Below are 15675 nucleotides of genomic sequence, written 5' to 3' on the forward strand. Positions count from 1 at the left end.
CTCCAAAAGCTTTGATTCAAAGTGGTGGATGATCTGGGTGGAGAAATGCATTTGCTGTACGACATTGGTGCCCTCCTCCCTGAAGAAGCAGAGCCTAATGTAAGAGGGGGTTGCTGAGGCCCAGTGGGCTGAATGTGTCACTGCAGGCTAAAGGTGGGGGCAGCAAGGGGAATGGCTTGGGACTTACGGTACCACTGTGCCCTGACTTATCAGGTCAGCCAAGGTGAGTTTCTCAAACTTTAAACTGTGAGTTGAAAGCCAATCTTCAGAGTCCTCCCATGCTGAAGATGGGGTTTCAATCGTCAGCAGCCTCTATAAGACAAAAGCCAGAGGCAAACAGAACTGATTGATCTGTCTTAAAGCAGTCTAACAGCTTGCCTTGCTGAGGGAACAGGTGAATGCGTAGGCCTGTGGTCCGGGCCAGTCTCCCCTCACCATTCTTGACCTCTCACCTCATCCCCAAGATGTGGCTAGACAATTCAAGGATCACTTACCATTCCTGCCTGGTAAAACTGAATATACAAACATACAATGGCCAGACAACATAATAACAGAGCTCTGACCCACAACTGCTGCAGCAATTGGCCCAGAATGGCCAGCATAAATGACTGCCAGCTTCTCTATGTTCTGTTCCTACTTCCAATTCAGAACTAACTGGTGGAAGCTGAATATGCCCAATTCAATCACATCAGATGCCCCACTTCTAATGAACCTGCCTGCAGTCTCCATGTGCCAATGACTTCCAACCAGGGTGTGCCTGAAGCTTTGTATTTTTTTCATGACACAACTTTCCCACTCCCTTGCATGCCTCTGTGGCTCTGTCAAACACAAGGGACAGTGGCTGACTCCCTTGCAAGAACAAGCTCTGAATAAATTGTTTGTTCTCATTTAGGTGTTCTGTTATTTCTATACTAGTGTTCTCTGAATCTTTTTGAGTACGTGAGTTCTGCCTTTTGTCAAGCTAAGTCTCTCTAAGGGGTCCTCAACAAATGTTTGTTGACTAACTGGTGGAAGAGGGAATGAATATATTCTGTCCATTCTAGAGGTCAGAACTGGGAGCATTAGGTGGACATTATAGAGAAAGAATTTCCCAGCCATCACAGGAGTCTGGCTGTGAAATGAACTATATTCTTTTGCTTGTACCAAGTGACATCTGTGTCACCTACATGGTTCTAAGCTCAGGATGTGGGCTTAGTGGTAGAGCTCACATTGTTCATGGCAAGTATTCAACACCGGCGATGTTTACTGGAAGCCAGAAGTGGAGCACTCTGGAAGCCTGATTGGAAGCTCGGAATCTGCTTTGCCTTGTTCACCTCTCCTGGAGTTTGGCATTTCTTCTGTTTCCAGCAGGTATTTCTGAACCCTTGGCTATTAACTAGGTACTGTTTCTGGTGCTAGGCTACTCTATGTTCTTTCCTTCTTGGAGCTTATATTCTAGTGTGGATAGATGGATAGTGAATAGGAAATGAAATCAACATATATAACAATTTCTGAAAGGAACAGTTCTATTAAGAAAATAGAACAGGACTCGGTGCCTGTAGCTCAGCGGCTAGGATGCCAGCCATATACACAGGAGCTGGCAGGTTTGAATCCAGCTTGAGCCTGCCAAACAATGACAACTACAACCAAAAAAATAGCTGTGTGTTGTGGCAGGTGCCTGTAGTCCCAGCTACTTGGGAGGCTGAGGCAAGAGAATCACTTAAGCCCGAGAGTTTGAGGTTGTTGTGAGCTGTGACACCACGGCACACTCTACTGGGGGTGACAAAGTGAGACTCTGTCTCAAAAAAAAAAAAAAAAAAGAAAAGAAAATAGAACAAGGTGAAAAGACAAAACAAAACAAAACAAAATCTGTCTCAAACCAAAAAAGAACAAACAAACAAAAAGCAGGGAAGTGTGATAATAAATTACTAGTGTGGAGAGATGAGGAGAGTCAGAGAAGGCCTATGTGAGCTGAGACCTGAAGGATGAGAACCCAGCCCTGTGCCTCTATAGGGAACATGTTCCAGGCAGGTGTGTGGACAGGGGCATAGAGGGAAGGGTGGGAGTATTGAAAGGGATGTGGCTGGATTATAGTGAATATGGGGTAGCATGACATAAGAAGAGAATAAGAATTTCTGGATCAGGCAGAAATTCTGCCAGAATTTCCAGTACAGCTGCTGTTCATGTGGAATAGATGGGTTTCAGATGTTGCCCCAGTTGGCCTTGACTCTCTTAGGGTGTGCAAGGGCATCATAACGAGATAGAGCTGGGACACCTTGTAGGGGTCTTTTGGTCTCCCTACCAAGCATGAAAAACAAGAAAAATCTTTGTTGTTGTTGTTGTTGTTGTTTTGTTTTGTTTTTTAGACAGAGTCTCACTCAGTCACCCTGGGTATAGTACTGTGGCATCATAGCTCACAGCAACCTCATGCTCTTGAGCTCGAAAGCCTCTTGTCTCAGCCTCCCAAGTAGCTGGGACTACAGGTGCCTCCTACAATACCTGGCTAGTTTTTCTATTTTTAGGAAAGATGGGGTCTCGCTCTTCCTCTGGCTAGCCTGGATCTCCTGAGCTCAAGTAATCCACCCCACCTTGGCCTCAGCCTCTCAGAGTGCTAGGCTTACAGGCCTGAGCCACCATAGTCAGCAGGAAGTAAAGAAAAAATCTTGAGTCCCTTCAAGGGAAATTCCAGGCACTTAGCTAGCCTTAAAAAGTAAATGAGCAACTCAACAAGCAAGAGGATAGTAATAACTCAAACAACAATAGTCTCCCAAGCAAGTTGAGTCACAAGCTGTTTTGGTTCCCCATAGAAACTAAAAGATAACATCTTAACATATGTTCTTGAGTCATTTTTCAGAAAACCAGATTTCTACCAGATGGAAACCGCCAACTACTGTTATATGGACTCAGATGAGAGGGAAGTGGGGACTGATCTCTGACCACCATTCTTTGTTCTAAATTTCTTCCTGAGGGGCCTAGAGAGAGTCATGCGTATGGACCATCAGTCTTACTAAACTTACTAAACTTTGTTATGGCTTGCTCTTGCGACATGACTCTGGCACACAATGATGATTAACAGGTTTCCTTATCTGAACCAACTTATGTTAAGGCCAAACCTTAACCTTCCTTTCTGCTGACCCCAAGTTTTTAGACAAAGCCCTCCTTCCTCAACCAATTGCTGATCAAAGAATCTCTGAATTCACCTATGACCTATAAGCGTCTGCTTCAAGATATCCTGCCCTTTTTCCTTTTTTTGACAAACAAATGTATAACCTCCATTAAAAATTTTTTTTTTTGTTAAGAGACAAGGCCCCACTCTGTCAAATTCTTGGGCTCAAGTAATCCTTCTGCCTCACCTTCCTGCATAGCTTGGAGTACAAGTATGTGCCACCATGCCTAGATAACTTAACATTTTTTTTTTTTTTTTTTTTGTAGAGACAGGGTATTGCTGAGTTGCCCAGGCTGGTCTTGAACTCCTGGGCTCAAGAAATCCTCTTGCCTAGGCCTCCCAAAGTGCTGGGTCTATGGGCATAAGCCACTGCATCTGGCCCCATGAATTTATTTATAGTTTTGCCTATAACTTTAACTTTCCTGAAATGTACCCCTGCTTTTAAAAACCCTTACTTGTGAGCCACTGGGGAGTTTAGGTCTTTTTTTTTTTTTTTGTGGTTTTTGGCTGGGGCTGGGTATGAACCTGCCACCTCCGGCATATGGGACTGGTGCCCTACTCCTTGAGCCACAGGCGCCACCCGGGAGTTTAGGTCTTAAGGATTAGCTGCCTGTTCTTACCTGGTGCCCTGTGATAAATGCCTTTCTACTTCTCACCACAAATTTCACTCTCAGTGTTTGGCTTTGCTGCATCAGGTTAGTGGACCCAAGTTTGGTTCAATAATAATAAGGGGAAATCAGCTTTATCCTACTGTGAGAGACAACTCCATGGCTATGAAATGGGCCCAACCACTGTTTAATCTAATGAACCCAAGTCTGGATTCAAAGATGTCTCCTGGGTACCTGCTTGAGCCCTAAGTGGGTTTTGTTTAGGGTTGTGTCTGTCATTTTCACAGGTGAGGGGATGAACATGGGTTGAAAACTGCTGTAGCTGAATGAGCTATGTTGGATAGGACAGAGGACATGGAGGAGGAACAGGAAAGAAAATAGGATGGAGAAAGAGCAAGACAGAAGAAAGGAGTACAGGGCACTGGGGTTCTCCCCTTACTAGCCTTGTCACACCTAAAGCTGTGGTATAGAACATGGTCTTGAATGTTTCTACATAAAGAATGACCCTTCTTTCCCCCTCATGTTTGGTCATAAATAGAAGGTCACCATAAAACAAATACAATGAATGTAAAATGCTACTATTATATTCCAGCTAGATACTATTTCATGCCTTAGGTTCTGTGCCTGAGGCCTTCTCCACCCTCTATTTCAATAGAAAATTAGCAAGTTTTAAGTAAGTGTGAAAAACACACTCCTAATTACAGCAAACACTTACATAGCACTTATAACTCTCAAATCACTTTCTGTAGATTAAGCTCTACAAGGCACAGGATCCATCCTTATAACCCCATTTTGCCAACAAGAAAACTGAGGCACAGAGAATTTAAGCAATTAGCTCAGAGTCGTCCAGCTAGTAAGTAGTGCAGCTGGGATGAAAACCCAAGTCACTTTTCTTAACCATGAGACTAGATTGCTCTCTAAACTAGCACCAAACTGTGACTTTCTCCATGAAGGATTCAAAGAGAACAGACTGATGGGATTACTTTCTCATTATGTATTCTGTGCTAATGAATGTTCTGCCCTTGAACAGCACGTCTTAAAATCCATAGTCCCTTGTTACATACTCAGGGAAATGCCACTCCACATCACATGAACACTAGATGTCACTCTTCTCATTTTTTAGGACTCAACTAGCTCCCTCCCTGGTTGGTAACACAGAGCGTGATAGATTTTATTATTTATCTAACTTCCATCTTCCTTGAATTTGAAATGATCTATCACGATTTAGGACATGGGTTTTGTATTACTGGTCCTTGAAAATCCACTAATAAACACCTTATAGAGTGTGTCGCAGGCCATGCTGATTATGTATTAAAGTAGCCCCTTTGCACAGAGAATGGTATGATTTTCATGTCGGTTGGAGACTTTCCCTCTTTCCCATGGGTTTTCATTTGTGAGGCAAGGGGGCCCCAGCTGTGGCTGCTAAATGTGAGATGGTCCTTTATACACCTGTAAAGTCACACATTGTGGTATAAAATTAGATGAAATAAAGACCCATGTCATCATCATCTGAAGTCCTTGAGAGATTTCTTCAGAATCTCAAGACTCTATCGACCTTTTCTCATTTCCCTTTAATTAAACTTGCTTTCCTGTAAGTGACAAAACTTGAGAAAAGTAAAACCTGAGTATTTTTCTGATTGTTAAATTGCCAGCATTATAACTGTATTGCTGGCCCACCTGTAGCCCAATGGTTAGGGCGCTGGCCACATGCTCTGGGGCTGGTGGGTTTGAACCCAGCCTGCTAAACAACAACAACAACAACAACAAAAAAAAACAGCCGGTGTCGTGGCGGGCACCTGTAGTCTCAGCTACTAGGGAGGCTGAGGCAAGAGAATTGCTTGAGCCCAAGAGTTTGAGATTGCTATGAGCTATGACACCACAGTACTCCACTGAGGGCAACAAAGTGAGACTCTGTCTCAACAACAATAATAACAACAAAACTGTATTGTTTTTGACTGATTATCATTTCAAAGGTGCCATATTTAAACTCTAGGGTAGATTAGGTAGCTGGTTGTGTGCTCACCTTGTGCTTGACAACTGATGAAGTCTGAGTTCTAGACAATCCACTTGCTCTCTTGGGAAGGCAGCTCACTGACACATTGAGAGTCAGCCTAAACCTACAGATTGAGAACTGTTGTTCCTGAGGCTAATTCTCCTGTTGTAACCCTTTTGCTCCAATAGCACATCCTAAAATGGATTTCTAGGCCTAGATTTTAGAAAATCCCAAAGAAAAACAAATCTCAGGAAGGAGAATATTAAAATTAAATGCCTTGACTTCAGGCTTCGATATCATAATCAGAGTCTTCACATGCTCCTGATTATTTAGTGATGTGGCCGAATAGGCTATAAAATTTCTATAAATGGCATAGAGATTCTTCAGTCATTTCTAAAGGCAGGAGATTACAGGTGAATATTTGATTGATCTTTTTCTCAGTCTTAGAGTCCTATGTGAGGAAAATGTACCCAGAGTTGAAGACATTCTGTATTCCCTGGCTATGATTTTTAAGCATCACTACCCAGTTAAAGCACTATGGTTTTTACCAGTAGGTCCTGTGTTTGGTTAACATGTGTAACCAGTAATCCATTGTCTGAATTTTGACCAAGTCCATTCATATCCTTCTGGTTCAGTTGCTTCTTGGGATTTCTGTCAGTGTTTCTCCTCATGCTACAAAACATAAAGTGGTATGATCAATGCCCCAGTCAGGACACTGGCTCCACGTTCTTCCTCTCTTTCCCCTAAAGGGCTTCCAGAAACATTTTTCTATGCTGTAACTGAGAAGGGTTCCTGCAGAACCCTATAAAATGTGGACTTCAGATTCATGAGATATTTTATTATATTGTTCTGGTAATTAGATAACTAAAACCCTCAGGTAGATTAAAAAATGATGCAATGACCATTTACTCAGTCTCACTTCAAGGCAGATGATTTCCCCCTTATCTCCCGAGAGCAAAATGTTGCTGCTGTTTTCATTTGAAAAAAATTTGCTTACCAACGATTTTCCAGGGATGTATTATCTTGAGCATGGAAGACATGACTAGTTTGTGTAGCCATTACAAAAACACCAAACACGTAACGTTTCTAAGGAGGAAGACAATCCCAGAAAAAAAGATGAAATGCTGCATCCAGACAAGAGTTTTGGGGCGTGTTTATGTTCAAATCAATTCTTCTTTCATTAATTCATTCAATAAATATTTACTGGACACCTACTAGATATCAGACATTGTGCTTGGTGCTGAGGATATGTGAAAAAGACAATAGGCTTTCTCAACCTGGGCACCTTTGACTCTTGGACCAGATGATTCTGTGTTGTGGGGGCTGCCTTGTGCATTGCAGAATGCTAAACAGCATCCCTGGCCTCTACCTATTAGATGCCAGCAGCATCCCTCCCCACCCTGCCCCAGTGTGACAAGCAGAAATGTCTTTAGGCATTGCTGAATATCTCCTGGGGTTAGGGGTGTAAAATTGAGAACCACTAAGATAGAAATTGTCATTATCCTTATAGGGCTTACATTGTTTAGGGTAGAATCTGATATTAAAAAAATTAAATGAAGTAATTACAAATTGTAGAAAATGCTGTGAAGGAAGTGCACATGATAGAAAGCAGTCAGGAAAGGAATCTACTTTGCATAGGTAAATAAGGGGGATAGGGAGGGGTCATAGGAGCTTAGATTTGCTTTTTTCTTTCTTTCTTTTTTTTTTTTTTCGAGACAGAGTCTCACTGTCACCCTCAGTAGAGAGAGTACCACGGTGTCATAGCTCTCAGCAAACTCAAACTCTTGGGTTTAAGTGATTCTCTTGCCTGGCTATTTTTTGGTTGCAGTTGTTTAGCTGGCCTGGGCCGGGCTCAAACCTGCCAGCGTAGGAGCATGTGGCTGGCGCCATAACCACTGTGCTATGGGTGCCAAGCCAGGAGCTTAGATTTTCTTGAAGGATAAAAAGGAGGTGGCTACTCTCTCCCAGCTTCCTCCTCTCTCTCTGCTTGCTCCTCCTCTGTCTCCTTGGAAGGCTCATCCTCCCTCTTCATGAGCATTGTAAGTTGGTATTCTGTGAGGCTAAATAGTACACATTCTTCTCACTTTCTCCACTCTTCCTAGCAGATCTCACCCCTAATTCATGGCCTCAACTAACATCTATCCTTTGATGACTCCCAGTTGTCATCAAACTTCGACTCCAGATTTACTCCCCATATCTAATCCATCACCTAATGTCATTAATTTTACTTCCCTTCAATCACTCTACTCATCTGTCTCTGCTGACGTATCTGTAGCCCAGGCCACTGTCATGTCTGCCATAGATGACCAGTGTAGACTCCAACTGGCTTCTCTACAACCCATCAGTCTTTCTATCCAATGTGTTCTCATGAAGCCAGAGTGATCTTTTCAAAACACAAATGCAATGTTGCACCCTGTTCTTCTCCCTCCTGCTTAAAATCAGTCTTCTCTTTATTTCTAGGGTGAAGACCAAGATCCTTCTGATGGCATCTGAGGCTCTACAAGGTCTGGCTACTGCCCACTTACCTCTCTAGAGCTCCCACGACACCCTTGCTCTCCCCTCCTGTGTTCCACAAAGCCTCCCTTTTTCAGATCCTGAAATGTTATATCATTCTCTTGACCACAGGGCATTTCTATGTGCTGCTGTCTTTGCTGTGAAACATTTGTCTCTCTTTCTCCCCCCATACTTATCCTTGACATTTCAGCTCAAATGTCACTTCACCCACGAAATCATCTCCAGCATCCCATTTTATTTCAGGTTTTTTTGTTTTATATAGACTTTCACAGAACTGTGCTCCTTTCTTTAGAGCACTTATGTTAATTTGGAATGAGACATTCATAGTGTGATTTTAAAAAATGTGTGTGTCTCCCATTTCACCATAAATTACATGAGCACAGAGATTGGCAGGCACTCAACACATATTTTGAGGAGGGGAAGTGAAGAGAAAGGAGGTTGAAAAAGCACCTTGATTCTTGAATTTCTAAATATTCATCCCAGTGAGAACTGACTTCACTTTCTGCCTTTGTGTTCCATGAGATACCCCATTCCTTATAGTTCCCTACCTTTTTGCTTAAGCTAGCTCATTTAGGTTTCTGTTACTTGCAACCAAAAAAATACCAGTATAAGACACAAGTAAGGATGGACACTCTGGGAGGCTGAGGCAAGCAGATTTCTTGAGCTCAAGAGTTAGAGACCAGCCTGAGGAGGAGCAAGACCTTGTCTCTACTTTAAAAAAAAAAAAAAAATAGAGAACATAGCAGGGCATTGGCACAGATGCCTGTCATTCTAGCTACTTAGGAGGCTGAGGCAGGAGGATCACTTGAGCCAAGAGTTTGAGGTTGCTGTAAACTAGGCTGATACCCTGGCTCCTTAGTCTGAGGCAAGAGAGTGAGACTCTAAAAAACAAACAAAACAAAAATACATAACAAGTAAGAAACTCTGAATAAAGTTGTAGCTTAAATACTAGGGTATGTGTGCTTGTGAAATCATTAAATTAAATAGCCTAATAATGGTTTAGCAACTTGCTTTTCTTGTTCAGGTTTTTAATCTTTTATTCAGAGAATGTTTTGTCTTCTGGGAAGCAGCAGTATAGTGTGGTAATGTCTTAAAAAAAAACAAAACTGGCTTTTCTTCGTTAGCTTTCATGGGAGACTCTAAAGCAGGGATTATTGAAGTAGAAATGCCACATGAACACTGGACACCCCGTAGTGCCTTGGTTCTCTCTTTTCAGTGAGTGATTAACAGGTCTTAATGAATTCGGAGGCCTGCAGGACTGGATTCTGGGGTAACCTGTGTGGGCAGATAAAGGAGGGGTTGGCTTGCATAAAACTTACAAAACAATGTGCTATGCTAGAAAAAGCTCTGGGTCTTTGGTTTCATCATCTGCAGAATAGAATGGGGATAAAACTAACTTCTTTGCCTACTTGAACTTCATGGTCAAGAGGATCAAATGGAATTGAGAATGTAAAAGTGCTTTGTAAAATACAAAATACTATAAAAATGTACAATACCATGAAAAGTGTGCTGCATCTTCAAGCACTTCAGCATATGACACGGAAGCCATCATTTGTTTCAGGAACATTTAAAGAGTGTTAGAGAGAGCTGGTCCTGGAGAGAGAGGACAGGGCACCGTCCTTACCCTTTAGCCTTGGTTCAGATGAAACTTTGTTAGAGAGGGCTTCTTTGAATAGCATGAGTCAATTAGTACCCCTTCCACCTTGCCTCCTTTTGATCCACAACACGTGTCACCATCTGATGTTTTATATATTTACTTATTTACTGTTGAGGGGGACACAGAAACACACTAGAAGATCTATGAGGGCAGGGACTTAGTAATGGTCACTGCTAGAACACTTTTGCATAAAACAGTGCCTACAACATAGTAGCTACTCAAACATTTGTTGAAATAAATGCACTACGGGCAGGTCCAGAGTTTGGGCAAAGGTGGGCCACGTCACCGTGGGGTTAGTAGTTAGAGGAGGGAAGAACAGCAAACCAGTCCATGGCAGACAGCCCTTTAGTCAAAAGGAAAGAGGGAGCCTTAATTACTGGATAAAAGAAAACTTTCAGCTAATTTTCTCATTTGTTAACAGTTAGATCTAGGATTCTCTTAAATATTCATCCAGAATAAGGCCATCCCCAGGGTTTATACTTTTTTTTTTTTGAGACAGAGCCTCAAGCTGTTGCCCTGGGTAGAGTGCCGTGGCATCACAACTCACAGTAACCTCCAACTCCTGGGCTCAAGCGATTCTCCTGCCTCTGCCTCCCAAGTATCTAGGACTACAGGCGCCCGCCACAACAGCCAGCTATTTTTTGGTTGCAGCTGTCATTGTTGTTTGGTGGGCCCAGGCTGGATTCGAACCCCGCAGCTCAGATGTATGTGGCTAGGGCCTTAGCTGCTTGAGCCACAGGCGCCGAGCCAGGATTTATACTTTTAACTACAAAATTACCTCTATTCTTGACCCCATCCACTCCATTCCAATCTGTGCTGCCAGAATTTTTCCGGTATGACAATTCGTTCTTATTTCTACCTGGTCAGAAAATCCTGCTGTGACTCTGCAGTGGCGTAGAATTATCGAGGTGGATCAAGCCTTCTCATTCTTTCCACTCCAAGTCTCACCTTTTCTGTTCCCTGGCAACTCCCACTTTACACCACCTTACTTTTTCTTTTTCTTTTTTTTTTTTTTTTGGCCGGGGCTGGGCTTGAACCCGCCACCTCCGGCATATGGGACCGGCGCCCTACACGTTGAGCCACAGGCGCCGCCCCACCACCTTACTTTTTCACACCCCCCCTCTTACTCAGGTTTTACCTCTTTAGTCTGACAAGAAAACTCAGAAGTCTTTCTTGAACCCCATTCAGTGTCCCCACACCCTCAGGGAGAAAGCCAGTCCCTTGCATGTTAGTACCCATGTTGCTGCCCCCTCTGTCTCCCCATCAGCTCCACTACTTCCAAGTCTGCTGTGGTACCCCCAGCTCCTATTACAATGCTTGTAATATGTAGAGAGCAGATGCTTTAGACTCCAGGCTCCCTCAGAGCTTCTTCTCAGAGCTTAGCGTCTGGGCCTCCCCTGCCCTCTCTCTTGCCACCCCTGTGAACCCTAGTGGCACTCACCCTTGCTCATATTTCTTCATTTATTTCTCCATCTGTGGGAAAAGGGCCTCGCCACCCCACACCCTTGCTTCTCCCAGTTCTCACTTCTAGTTTTCTCCAAGCAACTCAACAGTGAAGCTTGTCCTGCGGGAAGTGTTAGTTTGTCTCCAAGGTAACAGACTGCACCACTGAAGCTTGGGGTAGGGAAAGGGCAAACCTTCCTCATCCCAGGAAGAAGTTACCACTTTGTTGTTGATAACCACCTCTCCCAGGTCACTCAGCTTTTCTCCACCCTCACGAAAACCTGGAAGCAGTATTCAGAGGTCTTTTCTATTTTCAGAACCTCTCAATCAGCAGAGAACCATGGTTTAGACCAGTAGAGCCCTGGTGTCTGCAGCCTTCCGGTGGCAAGAACTGAGGAAAAATACCAGAGAACCTGTTATGTATAGTGAAGGTGATAAGCATCTTTTGCACTTCAGATTCCCTAGGAGAGGTCTGACAGCCCTCTAAAACCCCACCCTGTCCGGCCCACCCAAACCTGTCTAGTGCAGCAAGCTCAGGGGGTCTTAGCCTCAGAAGAGACCACCTCCCACAAGTGGTTCCTAACCCAGGTGCCCATTAGAATCACCTGGGTTGTTTGCTGAGCAAACATTCCCACTCAGGAGATTAATTCAGAACTGTGCTTAAGTGTGGAAACATTCATTTTTAACAGTGGCCCCAGGTGATTATGATGTAACTAAGTCCTTGGGGACCTCTCCAACCCTTCTTTTGGAGAAGACAAGAGAGACAAAGTGGTGTTCCCAATGTCAACTAGCTTGAAAGTGCCTAAATCACCTTCACTATTTTTCTGAACCTATAGTTTTATAAGTTAGAACATGTGCTACTTTTGGTCGTCATTCTACAGTAGAGAAACTTCAGATGTTGACCCTAGCAGGACAGGTCAGAAATAGCTCAACTCCTCAAAATAGGAACTGCTTATCAACCACCAGTTACTCTGGGTAGAACAGTCCTGGCCTGAGGGCAGCACCATGTTAATCCATTTTACCAGCAGCATGTAAAGGCATTTGTCATTTGGCCAACACCAACAAAGTGGAAAAGGAGGAAGATCAGAGAGTTGTAAGTCACAAGAGGATGTGAGTCACCAATGGCTAGTCTGTGAACAAGAGGTGAGGGCTCTTGCGCCCACCTTCAGGTAAAGTCTGGGTGGAAGGGGCTGGCTAGCTTTGAGACACCATTTTGGGGGACATGGGAGCCCCAGACAGGTAGTCTACCACCCTCACAACTCTTTTTCCCCTGGATATGTAGGTTTTCAACATGGCATAAGAAATAAAATCCAACACTGCATACCCTCTGTTTCTTCTTTCTTCTGCTTGACTTTAAATGACAGACACATTCTAAATATATTTGTGACAGATGGATAAAGCAGAGTAAGACTTTCAGGCTTTTGGCCAGTCCAGAGGAAAGCTGTGTGGGTAACCATCTTTCTTAGCTCCTCTCAGGATGTAGATCAGGACTGGCCCTGTGTAAAACATCAGAGCATGACAGGAATTTCTCTTACTTTAGGTTCTTGGAAACTGATAAGGGTCAACAACTCACCTCTGGTCTTTTATTTAGGAGCTCTAACCTGGAGTATGGTGAGATATGTTTTTTAGATATTAATTTGTGTTTTGCTTTGCTTCCTCCATTTCAAACCAGTAGCAACTGCTTATTGTTGGGTTGATAAGAAGCATCCTGAAGTCAACATTTTTTTCTGTCTTTTGTAAAAGCCTAAGTTAACTACAAGATTAAAGTGACATGCCAAAACAGGGAAAGTGAGGAATGTGTTTAACGTCAAGAGGAAAGTGGGAGTGTCAAGATTTTTTCAATAAAAAGAGGCAGAAACCCAACTTAAACTAGATTGAGGAAAAAAGGAATTTTTTTGTTATTGTTGGATTTCTCTATTTATTTACTTATTTTTGAGACAGAGTCTCACTATGTTGTCCTTGGTAGAGTGCCGTGGTGTCACAGCTTACAACAACCTCAAACTCGGGCTCAAGCAATTCTCTTGCCTCAGCCTCCCAAGTAGCTGAGACTACAGGCGCCAGCCACAATGCCTGGCTATTTTTTTGTTGCAATTGTCATTGTTGTTTAGCTGAACCAGGCTGGGTTTGAATGTGCCAGCCTGGGTGTTTGTGGCCGACGCCATAACCACTGTGCTACAGGTGCCAAGCCGAAAAAAGGGATTTATTTGCTCAAATAACGAAAAGAATCCAGGGATAGTTATGGCTTCAGGCATAGCTTGATCCAAAGGCTAAAATGATGTTAACAGAACTCTGTCTCCAGTTCTCATCTTCCTTTCTTCTGTGATAGCTTGATTCTTAGTCTCTTCATGGGTGGCTGCCAGCAGTATCAATCTTTTTTTTTTTTTTTTTAATTTTTATTGTTAAATCATAGCTGTGTACATTAAGATGCACCGTAGATGTGGCCCCACCCATTACCCTCCTTCCATCAAAACCTCCCCCCTCCCTTCCCCCAGCAGTACCAATCTTATCCCCCTACAACTTAGGAACCCTAGGGCTAGGAGAACACCTCTTCCTCAGCAGTTCCAGAAAAGTCCCAAGCTGGTCATATGCCACACTCATTTATGAACCAAGCACTTAATTGGCCAAGCTTGGCTTCTGTGTCCAGCTTTTTTCTTCCAATAGAAAAAAGAGCCTTGCAGTGTAAGGCCTTGCTGTAATCCTAGCCCTCTGGGAGGCTGAAGTGGGTGGATTGCTTGAGCTCACAAGTTCGAGACCAGCCTGAACAAAAGTCATACCCCCGTCTCTACTAAACATGGAAAAACTAGGGCAAGTGGATCACTTGAGCCTGAGTTGGAGGTTGCTGTGAGCTAATGTAATAGACCAACAGCCTCCCAAAAGACCTGAGTCTGTCTCAGCCTTAGTCCCCTAGCGTCTCTACCCTCACACCCAGGGCAAAGCCCAAGAACAGGTCTCAGAATAGAATAAGGAAGTTCTCTGAGTTCCCTTAACCCCCTAGCAATGGCTAAACAATGGTGGAAAACTTACTCAAGCTGAGTTTCCCAAGCTACCAAACTGAGTTTCCCAAGCTGCCCCTGTGCCAACCGCCATGCTGTAACCTCCTGAACCAACCACCACACTGTAACCCCAACCTGAGCTAACTGCCACGTTCTGCTTCTGCATTTGCTTGCTTGCCACGCAACACAAAAAGAGTATAAAAAATCAGCCTGCTCCTCACTTGGGGGCCGCCTACTTCTTGAAGGTAGCGGTCCCCTGCGCAGGTGTAATAAATCACCATCTGATTCATACCTGAAGTGGGGTCCAAGTTTTTTTTACAAGCCGCGATGGGTACAACACTAAAATGCCACAGCACTCTACCCAGGGCGACAGCTTGAAACTCTCAAAAAAAAAAAAAAGGCTCTTTTTTTTTTGAGACAGAGTCTCACTCTGTCACCCTGGATAGACTGCTGTGGTGTCACATAGCTCATAGCAACCTCAAACTCTTGGGCTCAAGTAGTCCTCTTGCCTCAGCCTCCTATGTTGCTGAGACTAAAGGAACCCACTACAACACCTGGGTAGTTTTTTAGAATTTTAGTTGAGATGGGATTGCTCTTGTTCAGGCTGGTCTATGGAGCTCAAGTAATCCGGCCTCCAAGAGTGCGAGGATTACAGGCATGAGCTACCACCATGCCCTGCCTATTTTTTCTTTTTAACCAAAGAATGGGACTCAAGTATTAGGCAACATGCTTCTGTGGGAAGCCAAAGGAAAGAGAATATTCTTCCAGAGATAAAGAAATAAAAAAAAAACACCTCAAAACCAGATATCTGAAAATCAGAGGGAATGGAGATGCTTAGTGTTTGGTGGCAATGCTTTATTTAGATGGTAAGACCTAAGAGAAAATGGGTCTTGCTGCACTCAGGGAGAGTGCACAGGCACAGGAGTTCCTAGCTCATCAAAGTTTATCATGTTCTAAGCATGAGATGGACACAGAAAAACTACTGCACTATCTAGCATGGTACAGTTGATGTCTTCAACAGATGACAATTCCCTGGAGAGGCCTTCCTAATGTTTGAGCCATGGACCTTTGCACAATCTAGGGTATCCTAATAACAAATAAATTTCCCACCAATATGGCAGAAGGGATTTAGTTGATTTATTTCTAAGTGCTGTGGGAATGTAGTGGGGTGTAGCCTGTTTGAGAAAATTTCCCTGGGTACTGAAATCCTAAAAGGGCCCAAATAAAATCAATAGGTGCCCTCTCCTAGCTTCACTTATCAAGAAAGTTAGCATTTTAAGGAGAAAGCTTGACAATGAGGAGGGAATGACGGAAGATTAGAC

The 15675-nt window shown here is 43.5% G+C and overlaps 1 protein-coding gene across 1 annotated transcript in view; it reads right to left on the minus strand.

The window, feature by feature from the left end:
• Window positions 1–11475, minus strand: part of VWA3A (von Willebrand factor A domain containing 3A) — a 63402-nt gene extending 51927 nt beyond the window's left edge. The window contains exons 1-6 of the mRNA XM_053556893.1: window positions 11359–11475; window positions 9757–9853; window positions 6744–6832; window positions 6295–6418; window positions 188–312; window positions 2–79 (exon numbers count right to left, since the gene is read on the minus strand). Of these exons, the coding sequence (XP_053412868.1) occupies window positions 2–79; window positions 188–312; window positions 6295–6418; window positions 6744–6832; window positions 9757–9759 (419 nt within the window). The 5' untranslated portion in view covers window positions 9760–9853; window positions 11359–11475. The remainder of the gene's footprint in view (window position 1; window positions 80–187; window positions 313–6294; window positions 6419–6743; window positions 6833–9756; window positions 9854–11358) is intronic.
• Window positions 11476–15675: the final 4200 nt, after the last annotated feature.

The sequence above is a fragment of the Nycticebus coucang genome, chromosome 12 (genome assembly GCF_027406575.1).
Source record: "Nycticebus coucang isolate mNycCou1 chromosome 12, mNycCou1.pri, whole genome shotgun sequence".
NCBI classification, from domain to species: domain Eukaryota; kingdom Metazoa; phylum Chordata; class Mammalia; order Primates; family Lorisidae; genus Nycticebus; species Nycticebus coucang.